At 39.7% G+C, this 22,390-nt stretch overlaps 1 protein-coding gene across 4 annotated transcripts in view; it reads left to right on the top strand.

Moving 5' to 3' along the window:
* The window catches only part of GABPA (GA binding protein transcription factor alpha subunit), a 30,127-nt gene that overhangs the window by 1,941 nt on the left and 5,796 nt on the right, over positions 1 to 22,390 (top strand). For all 4 annotated transcript variants that reach the window (XM_015299140.4, XM_046940249.1, NM_001007858.1 and 1 more), the window contains 8 exon segments: positions 1,260 to 1,360; positions 3,373 to 3,517; positions 4,041 to 4,125; positions 8,382 to 8,627; positions 15,387 to 15,581; positions 16,354 to 16,410; positions 17,458 to 17,598; positions 18,455 to 18,647. In XM_015299140.4, the coding sequence (XP_015154626.1) occupies positions 1,284 to 1,360; positions 3,373 to 3,517; positions 4,041 to 4,125; positions 8,382 to 8,627; positions 15,387 to 15,581; positions 16,354 to 16,410; positions 17,458 to 17,598; positions 18,455 to 18,647 (1,139 nt within the window). In that variant the 5' untranslated portion in view covers positions 1,260 to 1,283.

Consider the following 22,390-nt stretch of genomic DNA (forward strand, 5'->3'; position numbering starts at 1 on the left):
TTCTCTTGTGTTTGTGCTCAGTGGAACCATCTTTCTTCCCCTTTCCATGCCTGCACTTTGCTCTCCTCCTCTGCTTCCCCAGGGTATCCAAAAGTGTAATGTAGCCAGCAAGATGCAGCCATGTAATGGTAAGAAGGCAAAGCCCTTAGGAGAGGGGGTGAATAGTGCCAGTCCAGCTGCCAATTTGGACTCCAGCCCACAGAGATCCCAAAATATATTGCCTTATTCTATACAATTCCAGTTATTGTGTTACCGTAATGTTTACCCACTTTGCATTTACCAATATTGAGTATTTTCTTTCATAAATCATTCATTTACTCAATCCTTAATTTCTAAAAGTCCTAATAGTCAACCAGATCACCTGTAGCAGTGCAGACATCCGTTCTTCCAGAAACTTAATCAAACTTGTCTCTTCTTCAGAAGTGTTCCCCATTTAGCGTGAAGGCAATACATGAGGTTAGATGAGAGGAGGAGGTTGGACTCCTTGGGCCGGCAGTTCAGTGTACCCATTCCCTGCAGCTAGGAGAGTTTCATGGATCTAGGTCTGAGAGTGAAGCAGTTTCTGGTGGTGAGATATTAATGAGGTGCTGTTGACTTCCTATCCGACCCTTGTGGCTTCTCACAGATTGCCATCAGATACAGCACATGATTTCTTCTGGTAGCTCAACTAATTTCACCTAACAGTTTTTGAAGGATGCGATATGATGAACAGTTTGAATTTCTTTAAACAATTTCTCTAAAAACTGTATGACTTGTTTATTATTCATTTTGATAAAATGAAAAGTCCTTACTAACAGTTAGTATGGGTTTAGTTTAGCTCATCAGAAAGAATTAATCCAGGATGGAAACCTTTCTAGCCTCTCCTCTTGTGAAGAGGAAGGTAAATGCATAGCTAAATCTAGATGGCAAAATATGCATTAACTTTCCAAGAACTGTGGGAAGTTGTTTAAAACCAGACATGAGAAGTTTTAGTTGGTCTATTCCAAAAGCAGTCAGTAAGTGGAGATGCATCCAAGAAAACAAGACTTTGGCCTCAGTATTTGTTTTTGCTTACAGTCCTGAATTTGCCCTGTGGAACTTTTCTTTGTGGGGCAGGTATTGTCATCTGTTTTGTGAAATCTATGTTAGGTTTTGGTTTTCCCTTTTCTTCTTTCAACGACTGTGTAGGTATTTGTTTTAAAAAATGTTTGATAGGATGCAAACGATCAGCTTGTTTTGTTCATCTGTGACTTAGAAAAAGAATTCTTCTTTCTCCCTAGCTCTGTTCTTAAGACATTTCAGCCATGACTAAGAGAGAAGCAGAGGAGTTGATAGAAATAGAAATTGATGGAAATGAGAAGCAGGAATGTACTGAAGAAAGGTATGTACTGTCTTTGCTTTTGAGAGTCGTTAGACTGTGATTATTTATATTCTGTTTGTTTTACTGATTTCAGAGCTGTGATTGCACATGCTAAGTTCAGTTACTCAGATTTATTATTAGGTATTATGTAATGCTTTAGAGATGACTATGAAATAAGTGCAAGTGTTTTCTAGCTAGGTGAAAGTAGTAACTTTAAAGTGGTAGAAGTAACTGGATCACTGCCATCTCTGTGCTCCTGCTCTTGCTTCCTTGCTTGATTCTACAGATTTTCAGCTTTTCTTGTGGTTATAAAGGTCTTCATTTTGTTCTCTTCAGTTTTTCTGTTCATCTAATTAAGTGATTTTTATTTTTATTTTCAATGGAACTGTGGCTGCTATTGGAAACCAGTGTAGTGCTACCATAGAATATCCCAATTTGGAAGAAACCCACGAAAAGCACTGAGGCCAACTCTAGGCTCCACACAGAACCATGTGAATTTCAAAGCGTGTGTCTGAGAACGCTGTCCGGGTGCTTCTTGAACTCAGGCAGGTTTGGGGCCGTGACCACAGCCCTGGGCAGCCCGTTCCATGCCTGCTGCCCTCCCTGTCCCCAACCCCCACTGCCCCTCCCCTGACACAGCTCCATGCCGTTCCCTCGGGCCCTGTCACTGTCACACAGAGCAGAGCTCAGCGCTGCCCCTCCGCTCCCTGTGAGGAGCTGCAGCAGCCATGAGGCCTACCCTCAGCTCCTCTGCTCTGCGCTGAGCACACCGAGGGGCCTCAGCTGCTCTTGCACTCCTGACCCTTCACCATCTTCATTGCCCTCTTTTGGCTGCTCTCATAGTTTTATGCCCTCCTTGCATTGTGACACCTCAAGCTGCCCACAGTGCTCAAGGAGAGGCTGCAAAGCACAGAGCAGAGCAGGACAACCCCTTCCCGTGCCTGGCTGGCAGTGCTGGGCCTGGTGCACCCCAGGGTATGGTTGAACCTTTGGGCTGCTGGGGCGCACTGCTTACTCAGATTCAACGTGACTCCAACAGAACCCTCAGGCTCCTTTCCATGGGGCTGCTCTCCGGTCTGTGACACTAGTATATCATACTATTCAATCTTAGTTGGTTAAATCTCCCCACGTTTTATTTGTTTTTATTGCTACAGAATTAATAGTAGCTACCTCTTTTCGTGTCTGTAGGCATATGTATATGTAACATGTGTACTTGTTGCAGACATTTCAGATTCAGCATATCCTTCTTTAATTGAGATGAGCCATTAGTTTCTCCAATCTATTGCATTCCTTGCTGTCCAGGGTCAATTTATTTTGATTTCCTCTGTTTAAACTGATATTTCCAAATGCCTATGCACCAGCAGTGCAGGGCAACTCAGATATGTGACTAACTTTCAAGGTTATGTGTTGCTGTAGTTCATTCTGGTTGTCCCTTTTATGTGTTACATTTATCATTATGCTGACTGATTAAAAGGCACGGACAGTTAATCTATAAAAGAGAGGGAGATTATATATATATATATATATATATATATATATATATATATATATATATATATATATATGTATATATATGTATATGTATATACATATATATATATATATATATGTATATATTTTCCTTCCTTGTACCCTACATGTTAAGTTTTCATATTTGACTTCTAGTGTGAATCTTCTAAACACACTACATGCAAGGTGGACAGAATTAGTTTACTCAATGTGAAGGTTAACAATACATAATATGCTAATCATAGCTTAATATACTGGAAACTCAGATCTGAAAATAATCTTGATATTTATATTAGCTTTCGAACTGTGACACAGCTTAAAAAAAAAAAAAGCTGTAAAATCAACAGGATGAAATTTGGTAATTCACTGTACCCAGGTGGTTTCTCTGAATGGTATTAAGATTTCATAGTCAGTTTTTTATGTGGCTTATTTCTAACTTTAAAAATCTGTTCCATAACTACTGTATTGTACAAGCTGTACTAATGTATAGGTAATGATTTATTGTGTTCATTTGGTACTTAAAGCATCGTTGAGCAAACCTACACCACAGCAGAATTTGTGAATCAAGCTATTGACATCAATGAACCAATTGGAAATCTTAAGAAATTGCTGGAACCCAGACTGCTGTGTTCCTTGGATGCACATGAAATTTGTCTGCAAGATATCCAGGTAAATTTCAGGGTCACAGAAGATTTAAACTCTTACCAGAGAGGCATTATACTTCATCCCTTTCTTTCATCGTGAAAGTTCTGCTTTATTTTGTATTTTTGCAATATGGAGTTTAATTTTACATCAACTTCTTTATCATTAAAAACATTTAACATATACACATTAATTCTGTCTGAATAAACAAAAAAACCTGAGGGGTTGTGGTTTGTGAGTTGGGGGATGACACTCCCCTTACCCAACCACAAAGTGAAAGAAGATTGAGTGTAATGACAACATTGTCTAGGCAAAACTCATGAGGTAGCCCTCATTTGTTGCTGTCTGAACTTCTGAGTGTCTGATCTTGTTTTGTGTTTGAATAAAGCAGAAATATTTTTATGGTATTCAGATACATAGATAACACATTATTTGAGAAAATTCCCCTCTCACATGTTTCTGCAGGCATTGCAATTTCTGTTGTTATAACTTTGTGACTAATATATATTTTCATTCTTTATTATTTTTTAATACTTTTGCTTTTATCAAGCTGGACCCAGATCGAAGCCTTTTTGATCAAGGAGTGAAAACAGATGGAACAGTACAGCTCAGTGTACAAGTAGTATCTAGGCAAGGTAAGCAGTTATATTTGTCTGCTCTGTGGACCATCTAGTGCTGTATAAGTGCTTGTGGAAAAAAGCAATACTCTTTCTAGCTGCAAATGGATGGTCATATAGTTTCAGGATGTATTTTTCACTGTTTACTGTGCTTATATGTAGTACCACTTAAAACAATTGTCATAAACTGACAAAAGCTATGCAAAATGCCTTGTGGAACTTCGTATCAGTTTCAAAGTGGAAGAAAAAAATCTGGATCAAATAGTGAGAGTTACCTTCTCACTATTTGATCCAGATTTCTAGGAGTTCCACATTACTAGGAGTATGAAGTTTTTTATTTATTTTCACCCAAATCATGTTATTTATAGAATTAAGCCAGCAACATTCAGTGATGCTAACCCCGGCTCTGGTTTGAACTCTCTTATTTCTTAAGAGACTTGGGTTGGAAAGAACTTCAAGAATCATCAAGTTCCAACCCCCCTGCCAGAGGCAGGGTTGCCAGCTGCTAGATCAAGTATGAGATCAGATTGCCCAGGCCCCCATCCAGCCTGGCCTTAAACACCTCCAGGAATGGGGAATCCACAACCTCTTTGGGCAACCTGTTCCAGCACCTCACCATTCTCAGTAGAAACAAACAAACAAAGAAAAGCAACTTTCCACTGATATCTAACTTATCTCCTTTCCTTTAGTTAAAACCATTCCCCCTTGTCCTGTCACTATCTACCCTTGTAAAAAGTTGATTTCCTTCCTGTTTGTAAACTCTCTTTAAATACTGGGAGGCTGGAATGAGGTCTCCCCGTAGTATTTTGTTTTCCAAGCTGAGCAAGCCCAGTTCCTTCAGCCTGTCTTCACAAGGGCAGTGCTCCATGCCTTGGATCATCTTCGTGGCCCTCATTTGGATCCCCTACAAAAGCTCCACATCTTTCCTATGTTGGGGGGCCCCAGACATGGACGCAGTACTCTAGATGGGGTCTCACAAGGACAGAGTAGAGGGGGACAATTACCTCCCTCTTCCTGCTGGCCACCCATCTTCTGATGGAACCCAGAATACCATCGGCCTTCTGGGCTGCAAGCACACACTGCTGGTTCACGTTAAGTTTTTTGTCAGCCAGAACCCCCAAGTCCTTCTCAGCAGGGCTGCTGTCAAGGAGTTCTCCTGGTTTTTATACATATCTGGGATTAACCTGACCCAAGTGCAAAACCTTGCACATCGTTGCACCTCATTAGATTCTCAAGGGCCCAACTTTTTGAGTTTATCAAGGTCCCTCTGGATGACATCCTTTCTTTCTGCTGTATCTACCGCACCACTCAGCTTGGTGTCATCAGCAAACTTGCTGAGGGTGCACTCAGTACCATCATCTATGTTGCCGATAAAGGTGTCAGAGAGTACCAGTCCCTGGGGGACACAGCTCATTACTGGCCTTCACCTGGGCATAGTGCCATTGACCAGAGCCCTCAGGCTATGATCTTCCAACCAATTCCTTATCCACCTAGTAGACCACCCTTCAAATCCATATCTCTAAAATTCAGAGATAAGGATGTGGTGGGGGACCATGTCAAACACCTTGCAGAAGTACAGGTAGATTCCCTTTGTCCACTGATGCTGTTACTCTATCATAGCAAGCCGCCAGTTTGGTCAGGCACAACCTTCCCTTGGTGAAGCCTTCTTGGCTGTCTTGGATCACCTGCTTATCCCTCATGTGCCTCCCCTCAGGTGTCTCCCAGGAGGATCTGTTCTGTGATCTTCCCAGACACAGGGGTGGCTCACTACCCTGTATTTCCTCAGATCCTCTTTACTCCTTTTCTTGTAAATGGGAGTGATGTTTCCCTTTTTCTAGCTCCTGGTGTCTTCGTCTGACAGCCACAGATAAAGCAGAAATTGCTGTCTGTTAAAGTATTCTGTCAGATTATGATTATCCATCTGTAAATTCAAAGGACAGACACCAGCTTGAATGTAGCCTATTACAGTTCTTCTATAGCATTTTGTACAAAGTTATTTTCTTACAAGTTATGATGGATGAAATATGAGCATAAATGTAAAAAGGTTGCAGTGCACTTAATAAGATAGCATTGCCATTACTGCTTAATGTTTAGGATTTTCTTTTTTTACTTCCCTGATTTATTCTTTTTACTAGTTAGACCATTCATGTTCCACCTTCCCTTAACTACTTTCTTCTAGTTTGAAAAATGGAGATGCCTATAGTTTTCCTGCCATTCTGATAACAACTATTTTTGAGTGTGGCCCTGCTTAGTACTGCTCAGAAGGAAGCCTCTTACGAGTCCAGGTTGATCTGAGTAGCTGCAGTGCAACATATGAATATGAAAGAATTTCTGCTTTCAAAGACCACTGTAGAGAATATTTTGGGCTTTTTTTTTTTTTTAAGATCTGGTCACAGGATATATTAAATGAAGGATTTTTCCTGTGGCCCACATTGTGGGTAATATCAGATTAACATTCTGCCAGCCTTAAAGGTTGATAGGTCTTTTACCTCAAGCTATGACAAAAGTGATTCTGACCTTGTATTTGTGGTTTACTTAGAGAAAAGTAAAAGCAGACTTTTCAGTTTGTAGATTCCAGTCCTCAAACTGTTGACATACCACCTATAAACTTGAACAGGTCAAGGCAGTGTTTATGGATGAAAGTATTTGTACGTGCTGCTTGTTTTGATCTCAATTCGTTTACGTATAAGATGAATATATTTCTGAACAGATATTGCTCTGCACACTTTCTGAATGTGTGATTGAGTTAAGAGGTTACTATCCAGCTCCTTTGAGAATTCCTGAGCATGTGTATGTATGTAGCAGTACTGTATTTGCAAAGATTTCATGATTGAGCAGTGATTAAGCATGGGAGGTGCTTTAGATTTAAATACCTGATTTAGTGCTCTTTTAAGTGTGTAATTCCTCATTTGGCTGCTCTCTACACTCTAAGTAGGCTTTTATTATTATTTTTCTTATGAATAAGAGGGAATGTAGCAAACATGCTAATTTAGATTAAAGGTGCAGTCTGATTTATGTCCTCTCTTTTTGGGTATGGTTAATATCAAGGAGTTAGAGAGCAAAACTGGATTGCCTATAGATCAGTCCTACGCTAGGATATTTTCTGTGTTCAGGCAGTTTGTAGTGAATAGGCTTGTACTGGAGGCAACATTTCTACATATCTTGATAGCAAACCTGCTTGAATTTTTGTATTTTTGGACCAGTTTATACTTTTGAGATGTAATACATTTTGTCACATTGTGTCCTACAATTTACATGATGTCCAAGAAAGACCGGACAACCGGTTTCTTATAAAGCAGGCAAAGGGGGAGATGTGAGAACATGCAGACAAATGCAGTGAATTCATTTTGATCCAGCATTAGGCTAGGTGGCAGACAGGTACTTGACCACACTTACTTACAAGCTGACTGTTCTACAGAGATTCATCACTTCTATCTCCTTGTCTGTAGTGTGGATAAAGCAGCAGATTCACAGTTCCTCTGACAGAGAGTTATTTTGTGTAGCAATACTGAACTGTTCGCCTCTAAAGACTTTATTTTTGTTCTTGAAGATTAGGAATAGAACCTTAATCCTTAATGTTTTCCTTTACCCATTTCTATATTACTTTCAAACAAGCCTCTTCTGTGCATGCCAATCTTCCAAGGCCTACTTTAAACACTTACTGTCCTAAGTGAGGTGCTTGTTTGCTTTATATTCATGTGTGCTTCTTCATCTAATCAATCATTTACTACTTGTCAAAAACTATTTCCACTTCCTTAATTTCACATTGCAAAATGAAGGCGTATCTTCCCATTCTGTGGTCTAATATCTTACTTGACAGAATGAAAACAAACAAAAAGATTGATCGATCTGAAAATCTGAAGAACTTTTTCATCTTGTTTCAATTTACTGTTGAATGCACTGTTTTCTGCAGGACACTGTGGGAGAAAAAGTTCTCAAGTCTACACAGGAGAGACAGTGGGGAAAAACTAAATGTTGGAAATAATCCGTGTTGGTTGGAGGAGGGCAGCAGATGCTTGTGGCTTGTTTGTTTGTTTTTGTTTTCCTCAGTATATTTCTCAAAGAACAAATATTTTGATCTGTGCCAGAATATGGAACTGTAACACCGGGGAAAGAAAGTGGGACAAATTTGTATTCATTTACTGAGGTAGTTCTCATTGAAGGACATCTGCAGAAATTCAGTGATGGTTCTTTTTTATAATGCTTCTTTCCAAAATACGCTAACACTTACTAATCAACTGTTCTTAATTTTTCTTCATTTGATCTATACCTAGGGACAGACCCCAAGTTAAATATCCTTGAAATCGTGAAGCCTGTGGAAACTGTGGAGGTAGTGATTGATCCAGATGCTCATCACTCAGAGGCTGAAGCTCACCTTGTTGAGGAAGCTCAAGTGATAACCTTAGATGGAACAAAACACATTACAACCATTTCAGATGAGACCTCTGAACAGGTGACACGATGGGCTGCAGCGTTGGAAGACTACAGAAAGGAGCAGGAGCGCCTTGGAATACCCTATGGTAACAACACCAGATGGTGAATTGTGCATGTGTTGGGTTACGGTGGTGGGGACTGGTCCTTCCATTTGTTTTGGGGGAGGAGGCATATTTTTCATAAATGATAATTAACTTGGGTTCTGTAATTCAGGTGCTCTGAGAGCTCATAGGCATGTTACGGATAAATGCAATGCAGATCTATTCAGCCTTATCTTATGCAGAGATAAGTAGAATCAGTGCTTCTAATATTTCTATTAAAATGATGCTTTTTGTTCCAGTACTTCCTTTACATTGAGGCTTTAGAAAGCAGTTTTCTTCCTCCTCCATAAAATTGCATTTGTTAATGATAAAGCTCTTCACGTATATCTGAAATTGAGTTATACTTAGTACTTGGTGGGGGTTGCTTCTGAATGTACTGAAACAAATTGTTTCGTGAGTTGCAGCATGCTGAGTATATTGTAAACGCAGATTTTTGCATGGAAAGCCATGCTTGACTTCAACATAGTGGGGGAGAAAGAAAATGCAGAGATGAATATAAAGATTGTAGTAAATCATCACCTCTTCTGAATTAATGTTGATATTGAGCAGATTGCTAGTTTATTGTTACTTTAGAAAAAGGACCTCTGAATGCCTGCTGAGGATTGAGCTGAAACTGTAGTTTCTTTTGACCTTTATCACGTGCAGGTTATCTGGCTGAGTTGCATGTTCTGACTTGCTGAATGAAATGTACTGTTGAGGTATGTTCAGCACATGAAACTGGACTCTGTAAGCACAACTGCAGAATGAGAGGGTGTTTGGAAGTGCTTAAAAATTCCAGTGTAGTTACATGTCTTTGCAGTATCTTGCCAGTATTTAAACATATTTTTGATAACTAAAGCGGTGGTCTTTTGATGCCTTCTAATTGTTCTCACTGGCAGGTATTTCCGGAATAGCTTTTATCATGCTCTTTGTGTTGATAGTCAAGGATTGGATGCAGAATGTTTGTATGGATGTAATGCATTATCAGAGCAGAGTCTGACATTTTTCAGCATACTCTCCCATATACGAAGAAAATTATTTAAAACTACGTCATTATGATGCTGAATAATGTTGTTACTAAGCTTTAATTGTTCTGCTGCTTTAAGTAAAACCCTAAAACCCACAACTGTGGCTGTAGAAGTTGAATGTCTTTTGTGTCATGGGGGTGCAGATTTTCCAGGAAGATCACACTAGTTTACTATGGCAGAAATCTTTGTATTAAGAATCATCAAATCACAAGGTTGGAAAGGACCTACAAGATCATCTAGTCCAAGAATATTAATGTTTATTTGCCAATGTTTAGTTCCCAGTGTAGATACTTGAGGTGAGGCACTGCAAAGTTCTGATGTAGTATATCAGATATTCTGATATGATATAGTACACAGTCTGAATTATCTGAGAATGTTAAGGTTCTTACAGAGTCCCCAATTAAGCCTTTTCAAATATTTCTAGATATGCGTATTAAAAAAAAAATGGAAAAAGAAGCAAATTTCCTGTGGAGAGTTGTGAGGTTTGGTTCTATGAAGCTCACTGAAATTACTCATTCAAATTATTTTTTGGATCTTCTTAAAAGACCTGGTGTGTTGGTGTTAAAAGTCAAGTCCAATCAGTAAAAAATCATCACCTGGAAGGATTTGATGTCTTTGTCATGACAGGCTTCTCTGTTTTGCTGCAAATGGAAAATTAGCTTTTAGCAGACCTTCAAAATGCTGTGTCTTTCCCTTTGTGGTATGTTTTGGTGGGTTTTGCCAGAAGCTACAGTTTTTCAGCTGTTAAATGTATTTCTGCTAATGAAATCCAGAAGTTTAGTACTGTAGGAAAGGTTCCTAGGAAGAATGAAAGTATTCATTGGTATGAGAAACAAAGCCATGAAAGGGAGTTGCAGAAACCCTGGAAACAATGGAACTGATCAGGGAAAATAATGATTCATGTTGCCCTGCAGTTACGTTCCAAGAGAACAAATTAACAGACTTTTTATGGTATTTAATTGCAATTTGTTAGAAGATTCTAAAGGTAAGATCCTTTTGGTGTGGCTTTTCTCAGAGGATTACACTGTATGGTTTTTGGTAGCATTGATGATAAATGATGCAATGTTACTGTCTTTTTATTAAGCAAAATAGAAATTATTGCTCCTAGTTAATATTTATAAACTTAGCTTTGGGTTTTTTTTTGCTTTTTAAAATCTTACTTAGCGTGTAACTTAAAAATATGTCCTTGATCTGTTCATAGAATCTGTAAGGTTGGGAAAGACCACTGAGATCACCTAGTCCAACCCGCTGACATCACCTAGTCCAACTATCAGTGCGTTCCCACCATTCCCACTAACCATATTTCTCAGTCCCACATCCCCATGGTTTTTGAACAGCTACAGGAACAGTGACCCCACTTCCCTGAGAGGCCTGTTCCAATGCCTTACCATCCTTTCTGGTAGAGAAGACATTTTTCCTAACATACAACCTGTGCCTCCCCTGGTACAACTTAAGGCCGTTACCTCCTATCCTATCACAGTTACCTAGGAGAAGAGGCCAACTCTCACCTTGCCAAAAACCTCTCAGATGGTTGTAGTGAGCCATGAGGTCTCCCCAGAGCCTCTTCTTCACCAGACTGAACAATCCCAGCTCCCTCAGCTGTTCCTCAGACCCATCACCAGCTTTCTTATCCTTCTCTGGATGCACTCCAGGGCCTCAATGTCTTCCTTTAATGAGGAACCCAAAACAGAGCACAGTGCTCAAGGTGTGACCTCACTAGTGCTGAGTACAGAGGTGTGATCACCTTCCTACTCCTGCTGGTTATTCTATTTCTGATACAAGCCAGGATGCTGTTGGCCATCTGGGCTCGCTGCTGACTCATGTTCAGCTGGTTATCAATTAATAACCCCAGATCCTTTTCCTCTACACAAGTTTCCGTCCACTCTGCCCCAAGCCTGTAGTTTTTGTGGGGTTGTTGTGATCAAAATACAGGACCCAGCACTTGGTCTTTGTTGAACCTCATGCTATTAGCCTCAGGCCAGTGATCTGGACTGTTGGAGTCAGCTGTCCTGTGTCCTTTACCAGTCAGTTGCCCACCCCTACCTACTCACTAGGGAAGCTGAGTGAGAAAGAGAAGGCCTCAGAGCACTGTAAGTTCTGCTTAGCAGTTGCTAAAATGTCCCTCTGTTGTCAACACTTAAGCTGGTTGCAAAGCTAAAACACAGAAACACGCAGACTGCTGTGGAGAAAATTAATTCCATCCCAGCCAAACTCAGTACAACTGTGATTTTAAATAGTTTAGAAGCTGGGATAATGTCGAGTGAATGTAGAATTTAATATTTCAACATTATCACGCACTTAAACGATGGCACTCAAATATATTTTTTCCATAACTATTCCATATCATAACATCATGCAGGAACTGTCTGAATTGGAACAGCTGCTAAGGAGGAACCAGTTTTGAAAATGCTCCAATCCTTCCCACGTGGTTTCTGGGAGGGAGAGACAAAGTGACATAGTTATGTCCCTCCTTTTTTTTCCCCCTCTGTACCACCAGGCAGCACGGTTAGGAGACAATCCCTTTCCCATTGGTTTGATTTATTACTGTTGATTCCTTTTATATTGTATTATCTCACATTCTTTTATCATGTTAGTAAAATAGTTGTCTCTTTATATCAATCAAGCAACAATTCTGCCTTCTTACTTCTCTGCTGGCTTCTCTTTTGGGGACAGATGGGAGGAGGGGGCTAGGCTTGTCATGCAGCAAAGATTCAACCTGGGACAGTAAATTGACTCCCAACGTGGCGCATGATAGTAATTGAAATAATAGATCTGCTGGATCTGCATTGCAGTGTCAAACAAATTTTGGCAGCATGCCAAATTCTTGCTGTTTGCTAAAGAAAAAGATTTTTCTCCCTTTTAATACAGGCTTTTTTTTTTTTTAAGGGTGTGCACACAGTTGCATTTCAGACTATATTACTTGAAACCTATTGGAGCTCTTTTAAGACAGTCGCTCTTTTTCTGGGCTGTGCGTGTGTATATGTGTGTGTGTATATCACAGTTTAAGATCACTGATGGGGACACCGAACCGCTGCCTGTATACAATGTGGCATGATTTAAGCGTTAAAGTTACACTCCAGGTGTTGTTAACGATTCTCCTTCTTCCACTGCCTGCCCAGGGAATCTGTCAAGAGGGCAAGAGGTGTTTGAACAGGTTTTCAGTTTTTCCTCCTTCCATACGTTTCCTTTTCTTCCCCTTGAAATTTTTGCATGTGTCTGGGATGTCCAAACTGGCATAATTATATTGTCATATTACCTGTATGTCCTTCTCATTATTAATACTGGTCAAGGATCTGCCCCAAAGCTGGATAATACTGAGTGGCAGGGGGTGGGGAGGAATTTAGGAGAAAACTTAGAGGAGTGGGCACCCCTGGTGTCATTGAGCTTTGTTCCTGAACACCTGCAGGAACCCCAAATGTTTAGGTAAGTATTTCAGAGAAGGAGATTGTAGCTCCAGTGGATTGAAGGAGGCACAGATTATTTAGGGCCTGAGTAATGCCTATCAAGCCCTGTTCAACACTATTCAAGTGAAAGGGATCTGCGATTCCAAGAGTTTTTGGTGTTTGCCAGTTACATGGCAGAAGTTCACGTGAACTACACCAGCAGTTTTTGCCAGTACATTGGCAGCAATGAAATGGAAAGATGATGAAAGACCCTGTGTGAGTGAGGTGAATTACCACCCTTTGAGAATATGGAGAAAACTTTGCCTCCTCTGTGCAGACCTGTAGAGAAAATGTACAAAAGCTTGGCAAGTTTGATTATGAGGTCCAGCCATTTAGAAACCCAGTGCCCTACTTCCCAAAGTTCCTGTATGATTCAGGTTTCCCATCTGAGCCCATTCCAAGCCCATCAACGCAATCCACTTACTCCAAGCAGCATCATTAGCATGGTGTGTAGAGGGGACCTTCTCTTTGAACATCCAATGCTAAAAGCAGCTATGCTTCAGTACCAACTTCTGAAGCAGCTTGAACCCCCTCATGTGCTGCTAGTATTTTTTTTTCAGTTGGAGTGTAGTGCTCTTCAGATCCTTCAGTATCCTCATCTCCAAAATCCAAGGGGTCAACCTTGGGTCTCCCCTGGTGTCCTTTGCCAAAGGCTTCAGGTGGGACCCTTCTTCCCAGCTGCAGTGTAGAGCAAGATTTTTTCATTGTGTCCTGTCTGGACTGATCCTAGGGCTCCTGCACAGGCTATCTCCTGTTTACTTTGTTCAAAAGCTTATTGTTGTTCAGGACCCCATACAAAATCATTCTTCCATGTTACTTGATAGAGGGCTTACATTTAGCCTATAATTGGGGATATGCATTCTACAGAAACCCACAACGCCTAGGAAAGATTGTTTCCTTCTTACTAGTTGGCAGGGACATAACTTTGATTTTGTTGACACATCCACTGGGATGTGTCATGTGAAAATGTCTGTCTTGCCATTTTACTCCTAGGAACTGGATTTCCCGTGCATGTCCCTTGACATTACTTCACTTCATACAAATCCTTCTGCAAGCTGGTTTTGCTATTATTTTCTTCCTTTTCTTGAAAACTTTGTCTACTGTTTTGCCCCACAGGATATCATCAGTGAATTGCAGGTGCTCAGGAACTCCACTCTGTTCCTGTGTGGTCTGGAATAGCCAATGGCTGGTAGATGATGGGGCTATGTTTCCACACCTGGGGCAAACAGTTCCAAGTATACCGAATGCCTCTTGAAGTAAAGATAAACTGTGGCCTGCACTATGCTGGTAAAGGGACAGAAGAGAGTGCATTGGCAATGTCACTTGTGGTTTACCACCTGGCTGCCTTTGATTCGAGTTCATATTGAAGTTCTTGCATGTTAGGTACAGCAGCACTCAACAGTAGTGTAACTTCATTCAGGCCGTGATTGTTTACTCTTAGCCTCCACTCTCCATTGGCTTTTTGCACTGGCCATATGGGGCTATTAAATAGTGAGCAAGTCTTGTTGATCACTTGTTGGTTTTCCAGTTGACAGATCAGCTTATGGACGGGGATCAGGGAGTCAAAGAAGTCAACAGTTTTTTCTTAATTGAGCAGCAGCTCCTCTTTCTCGCTTCTCCACTGGCTTCCTGTAGAGGGGGTGGGATGGGGGGAGGCAGCGAGGCCTGTCACGTGGCAGAGATTCAGCCTGCAATAAATTGGTTGCAGATCTAAAACACAGCAACGCAAAGACTGCTGTGGAGAAACTTAATTTCATCCCAGCCAAACTCAGCACAACTGTGATTTTAAATATTTTTAGAAACTGGGATAATGATGAATGAATGTAGAATTTAATATTTCAGCATTACTGCACGCTGATCGGTGTATTAGCTGAAGAGCATCCTGGTGTGAGAGGTGCTCACTGAAGTACTGTGGGGAAAAAAAGAAAAAAATGATTTTGTGTTTTGAGAAGTGCTGTGAATAGTTGGGATGTAAAAGATTTTGTTCCTAAGGAAAATCCCTTTTTTGCCCTTTCCATCTACCTGCCAAACCATACCATTCCATTAGCATTTTAAGAGAAGTCAATCTTTCCATCTAGTCAAATTGAGTCATGAGAACCATGCCTGTCCCTTATGTTGTACAATAACTTGTCTTAAAATAAATGCACAGTTGAAAACATACTGTCATTGAATCTTGAATATAAGCACTGACTGGCCTAGAAACAGGCTTTAAAAAATACCTCTGTAACCTCATTGAGAGGGAACGTTGCAGTTTGTGATGGATGTATTGCAGTTTCAATTCTTTGTTTTTCCAGACCCTGTGCAGTGGTCAACAGACCAAGTGCTCCACTGGGTGGTGTGGGTTATGAAGGAGTTCAGCATGTCAGACATTGACCTTAATGCACTCAGCATTCCTGGGCGGGAACTCTGCAGCCTCTCTCAAGAAGACTTCTTCCAGCGAGTCCCACGTGGGGAGATTCTGTGGAGTCACTTGGAGCTTCTTCGAAAGTGTATGGGAGATTTTTCTGTAACTGATTTTACTTAATTCACTCTTTTCTCTTATTTATTCTTAAAATTAGTTGAAAGTAGCTGTTTTTCTTCTGTTTAATATTAGCAGTAAAAATGGGGGCATCAGCACAAAATAAGAGGAGGTATTAGTAAGAATGTCTGCTGTTAAGAAATGTCTGCATAATAAGCAGTTTCCCCATTGTTCATCAAACTTCATAACTAATATGGAAGAAGTAGGGTTTGATAAGACCTTTGTGTTTTTTTTAATTAAGATTCTTAGTTTGTGTATCTCCTGAATTTGAAATATAATTAAATGTTAATAATGAGTCATTTAGTGTATGTCTGTCTCACATATGAATTGAAGAGCATTAAGCATAGGCAGTTAAATCCTTAGACTGCGCACAGCGTTACTGATAAGTGATGCATTTGTATAAATATGCTTTCAGACTTAGCATGCTTGCATATAACCTGGCAGATTAAAAACTATTTCTGTCTCATTTTACATTATCTAGCCAAAGGCTTTGAGGTATGTAGAATGTAAAGGGCACCTGGAAATTCACTATTGACTTACTTATTTCTAAAGAATAAACGGTAAAGCATTAAATGTTTCTGCATACCCATAAGACCATGGGCTATGCATGTCTTTTCCAAACTGATAGAAAATGTTAGGCTTTTTTCCCCTCTGTGAAATAGGAAATTCTATGATTTTCAAATAATGATAAAGGTAAGCTTAAAGTTAATGTTTTGAATAAAAACTCTCTTTCTGATCTGCAGACGTGTTGGCTAGCCAAGAACATTCTGGAGAAATAGCAACTGTTACTATTGATCAGCGTAAGTATTTCTGCCAGAAGTTAATTAATACAGTTAACTGCTTGCAAGTTTGACAGTATGATTCTGTGCTATGTCTTGATATGCAGTGCTATAATGGTACAACAGTAAGAAAACCACTAGGCAGTGTAGCTTTCTTCAATGAGAGGAGGGTGTATTCTAACATTCAAAGCAAAGCATTTGATTTCTGAGTATCTTGTTACTGACTGACAGATGTTGTATGTCTTGAAGTATGAAAGTTTCTAACTCATATCTTGGATGATAGGTTTTCCACTCTATTGAAATAAGACCTCAAGGATATAAGTTCGAGGTCTTGATGTTTTGGTATTTCAGGTTACATATTGTGTTAATGTATGGATAAGTTAAAATGCTTTTATCCCCCTTCCCCCCCCCCCCCCCCCCAAAAAAAAAAAAAACACTGTTGAAAAAGGAAAAAATTGAAGGCATGTGTGAAAGAGAGGACTTGCTTGGAAAATAATGCAAGAAAAATATTAGAAACTCCTTTTAGATGTAATATGGTGGCATCAATTATTAAAAGTGATGAATTTTCAGAGGACTTGTGAGCAGCTTATTTATTAAATAAACATGTACAGTATCCTGGGTTTGTCTAGTTAAATTCACCTACAGTGGGGCATTTGAATTCTCCAGTCTTCATTGCTTGTTTGAATAGCAGACATGAAGGATTGCACAGTGACTGTAGAGTGCGTTAAGGTAAATCACATGGGAACAGCATAAAAATGAAATTAAAGGCATGAGTTTTATTATGTAAACATGTAAAACACATAATAGACTAAAGCTAATGTTTTATCTACAACGTGCCATCTCTACTATGAGTCTTAAAACACAATTTCTAATAGAAGTGGTAAAAATTCTTTAAATTCTTAGTGTTGTGATTTAGACAGTGTGCATCTTTTTAGTGAAAGGTAAAAAAAAAAAAAACCTAGCTTTGTCTGTTATCATATAGACAATAAATAATATATGCATATGCATCTGATGTTTCTCTGCCTAGCTATTTATAATTGATGTTCGGCAATGTTTTCTGCTTTACAGCTGTGCACATTATTCCAGCATCCGTACAGCCTGCTACCCCAACCACCATTAAAGTAATAAACAGCAGTGCAAAGGCAGCTAAAGTACAGAGAGCTCCAAGGATCTCAGGCGAAGATAGAAGTTCCCCTGGGAACAGAACAGGTATCGTCTACGTTATTTTTGAATGCAAATGTGGTAAACACTCATTAAGTTAAATTACAGTTTTATAGGACATATCTTTGTCACTCTGGTTGCAAGGTTTTTAGAAAAAAGTACATATAGATATAAAAAGGGACTGTATCTAGAAAATACGTCCCAAGCATATGCAAACTTGTCAGGTTGGTTAACTCATGTCATTTTGCTTTGATATTCTCCACCTCTGTGATTGCTGTTTTAAATCCTTAATTCTCCTTACATTTTTCCTCTTTTGAAACTCTGCGTGAGAATCCATTATTGTCATTCAGGGCTCTTAGGCACAGAATTTGTCATCTGACATCAATGGGAAATAACTCCATTTCTCCCTTTAAGCATTACCTCTACTCTCTATATCTCATCAGAATTTTGTAATTTAATTGTATATACTTGAGTTAAAAATAAATCTTAATGATTGATTGTATGTATGAAATGTGTTATATTGACTTAAACTGTGGTACATGGGTCTTTTTTCCCTATTTCTAATATTACATATAGAAAATCAGCGAAAAGTGATCATTAAATATATATATATTGTATTGCATGTATATATTTATGCCTGAAGAAGAGTAAGCAGATCATGCTTAATCTGTTCTATTACAGATTAGATGTGTGCTTTAAATGATTATTTGCACTATAAGATAATCTTGTTCCTAAGTTCTAGGAACAAGTTTATGAGAAGTCTTAGTTTTCATATTACTGAGTTTCTTTTGGTTTTTTTTGGTTCTTTTGGTTCTTTTCAATCTGTTGGTTGAAAATTTTTAGCTTTGGTGAGAACATGAAAAAGAACTAACTGAAATGGATCTCGTTATTCCTATTTTGACAGGAAACAATGGCCAGATCCAATTGTGGCAGTTTCTATTAGAACTTCTCACTGACAAAGACGCTCGGGACTGTATTTCTTGGGTTGGTGATGAAGGAGAGTTTAAATTGAATCAACCCGAACTGGTTGCACAAAAATGGGGGCAGCGCAAAAACAAACCCACCATGAACTATGAAAAGCTTAGTCGGGCTTTGAGGTAAGAAACTTCAGAAATTGATCAGGTGTTTACTTACTCTTGACTACTTCATTTTTAGCTGCTTTAATAAAGGACCTGAGTGTTTCTGTGGGCTTTTTTTCAGTACAGAGATAAACAATTCCTGTAAAGCTACTCCTTCCTGTTAGATTGTACTAGTCTTCTCTTCATAGCAGTTATTGCAGTAATTTCTTAAGCATATAGAAATCTTTTTTTTTTTCCCAAGATTATTGAACACTGACAAGACAATCTGTGTAGCTAGCCTTTCCTACATATATTTCTCTTTTTTTAACACATCTTCAACATTTATGCATCTACTGGTGTGTAAACAGTACTCTTTAGTGGGGAAAGTTGCAGGAATGTTTGAATACTCTGAATTAGTGACTTTTATATTTACTTGTTTCTTCTTTCTCATATTATGACAAACGTTCTTCTGTAGTTATTGGTTACAAGTTTTCTTCATTCCATCATGACTTCTGTAGTTTGATATTGGTAAAAAGGATTTGTATTATTGAATCTCCGTAGGTGATATGGTTGAGGGAGCAGGGAAGAATTCAAGTAGCTCTATTTCAGACTTTTTTCCCCAATCAATTTGGTCTCTAGGAGCACGGGAGAATTCATTCAAGTTGTCTTAAATCATTAGGATTGCACTTCTTATTTCTTGTTTGAATATGGTGAATGCTATTTCTGTTGGTTTTCAAGAAGGATATTTGCAGCATTAAGCAATAAATATTTAAATAGTTTTAGAGTAAAGTTGTGTATCTGTTGAAGTCTGAGATACAAGATTGACTTTCAATCATTTCCACTATTGGCTATGTTATTTTTCATAAAAGGAAGTAAACTCATCTAGCATTGTTTAAAAAATACCAAATTCTCTTTAAGTATACATCTGTGAGAAATAATGCTAACACTGAGGAAGACTGAAGTTTATAAATTCATGAATTGGCATGGAGTAAGTAAAGACAACTGTTTGCTATCTCATTTACACGAACAGGAGGCATCAAAAGAAATTGGCAGGCAGCAGATACACAACCTAACCATACCATCTTGGATATGGAGCCTGTACATCACAGGGCAACTCGTACCACTCCTTGCCTGTCCTCCAGGGGAAGATGTTCCTGTACCCAGTCTGATCCATTCCCACTTCATCTTATGCCAGTTGTTGTCCTCCTGCTTAGTGCCACCATATGTGGCTTTTCTTTTCTCAGTGACTTCTCTGTAGGTACTGGAACATAGCTGGTAAGTCCCCTTGGTGCCATCTCTTCCCAGGTGCCCTTGAACAATAGGTTTGAGAGTCTGGAACTTGAGGGACAGGTAGGTGTGGATGCAGTGGAAGGTCACCCAGGAGGTTGTCTAGGGCAAGGAGGACAGCTCCAAGCCTAAAGGCTGTTTCTGCAAAGAAGGAAAGATGGGTAATTGACATAGACAGTTCCCTTATGTGGAGAACAGGGTGCCCAATATGTGAGCCAGTCTCTACCCATAGGGAAGCTTACTACCTCCCTGCGGCCTGGGTCAGAGGTACAACTAGAAAACTTCCTGACATTGGTTATTCCCTCTGGTTATTATCCCCTACTGATAGTTCAGGCTGACAGCAATGAAATTGCTGAGAGAAACATGGAGGCTATCAAAAGGGACTTCTGTGGACTTGGAGCAGTTAGTGGACAGAGTTGGGAGTACAGATAGTGTTTTCTCTATCCCTGTAGTGGCTTGGAAGGATACTGAGAGGACCAGGAAAACCCATATGATAAATACATGGCTAAGAAGCTGATGCTACCACAGGAATTTTGGCTTTTTTGACCATGTGGTGATTTACTTACTTGATAGCTGCAGATAGGATCCACCTAGGTCAACGGGGGAAAAGAATTCTGGCCCAGGAGTTGACAGGGCTTTAAACTAGATTTGAAAGGGGAAGGGGGGTAATAGTGAGCTTGCCCATGACACTGTGTGGGGTATCATAGCTAAGTTAGAGGGACAGGGTGCTACTGGGGACCCTAAACCTGCTGCATCTTATGATGATGAAGGCAGCAAGGAGACTAATGGTTAATACTTCAACGGAATTAAGGAGTTATCTCCCAAGAATGTAACAAAACTAACTGCTCAGCTGAAGTGCCTCTACGTTAAAACACACACAGCTTGGAAAACAAGCAGGAGGAAGAGTTAAAAGCCACCATTTTACTGGAAAACTATGATGTAGTTTCCATTACCAAATCCTGGTGGGATGATTTCCACAACTGGACTGTGGAAATCATGACAATGACAGTCGCAAGCTCTTCAGTAGGGACAGACAAGGAATGAGGGCTGGAGGTGTTTCGCTGTATATCAAGGGAAGAATAGGGCATGGATGTCCAGCCTTTTAGCTTGCCTGCGCCTCACTGAGTGAATAAGAATTGTCTGGGGCTGGAATAAAATATACAATATAGTTGATGTATATCAATAGCAAAACTTAGTGTTTTTTTAATTAAAATGTTAAAAAAGAGCAACAAGAAAATACAATGAATGGGATATTTGACCTTGTTTTGTGAAACTAATCCATCAGTCTGGTTTGTTGGTAGTGATTGTAATTCTTAGTGAGTTGTCAAGGTGTTCACCAGATATTTTTTATGAAATTTTACACTTCCCATGCTTCATTCTTGAAGAGTTGTTCATAAATGTACATGCTGCCAAAATGCAATGACACACAGAAAGCATGATTGAGAAGTGAGGAATATTTTGCTCTGGTAAGATATGTCTTATAAAAGCCTAGTAAAGAGGCATGATCAAATATTTGAGTTGAATATCTTTTTGCAACTCTATACAATCAGTTTGAAAATTTGCAGGTAATGTATTTCTGTTGACTGAAAATGGAGTTGCAAATGTACCAAAAAATTGATCACTTTTTTTGTAATCTTGAAAGCTGTTCTCAAATTCCTTTATCAAAATGGAAAGCATTGCTACATATTTTTTGCTGTGTACCGAACTGAGTTTAGCCAGTATATCAGAATGCATAAAATTATTTGCCATGACTGGAGTTAACACTGGATTGTGCTCTCCCCATGTCCTGATTTCAGCTGAGGCAGTGCTAATAGCACACTGATGTTTGGTTGTTGCTGAGCAATGGGTACGTGCTCAGGACTGAGTTGGGTTGCTTGATGGCATAGAGCTGCCAGCATGATAGTGCAGGGCTGGGGGCAGGCCTCACTGTTGGCTGTCCTGAGCTGCATGCGGCCTGCAGACCATGGATTGAACGTGCTTGGTATAGAGAGAGTGTGAAGAGCTATCCCTGAAAAATGGCCACAATACAGGCTGGCGATACAGGCAGACTGGTTACAGTGGACAAGGAGAAGGCTGAGGTACTCTACTTCTTTACCTCAGTCTTCACTAGCTCTGTACATAGCCCTTAACCAGATGGCTCAGAAGGTGGGACCCAGGAGAGGAACGTCACTTCCGCTGTAAGCAAAGATAGGTTCATGACCATGTGAGGAACCTGAACATCCCTAAGTCTATGAGTCCCAGTGAGTTGCATCCCAGAGTCTGGAAGGAATTAGCTGATGTAATCACCAAGCCACTCTTGATGATATTTGAAAAGTCACGGTAATCAGGAGAAGTCCCTGGTGACTGGAAGAAGAGAAAATGTCATAGACATTTTTGAGAAGGGTAGAAAGGATGACCCAGGAAACTAGTGACCTGTCAGCCTCACCCCTGTACTGGGAAAGATCATGGAGCAGATCTTCCTGGAAGCTATGCTTAGGCACGTGGAAGACAGGGAG

This window comes from Gallus gallus, chromosome 1 (assembly GCF_016699485.2).
Source record: "Gallus gallus isolate bGalGal1 chromosome 1, bGalGal1.mat.broiler.GRCg7b, whole genome shotgun sequence".
In the NCBI taxonomy this organism is placed as follows: Eukaryota; Metazoa; Chordata; class Aves; order Galliformes; family Phasianidae; genus Gallus; species Gallus gallus.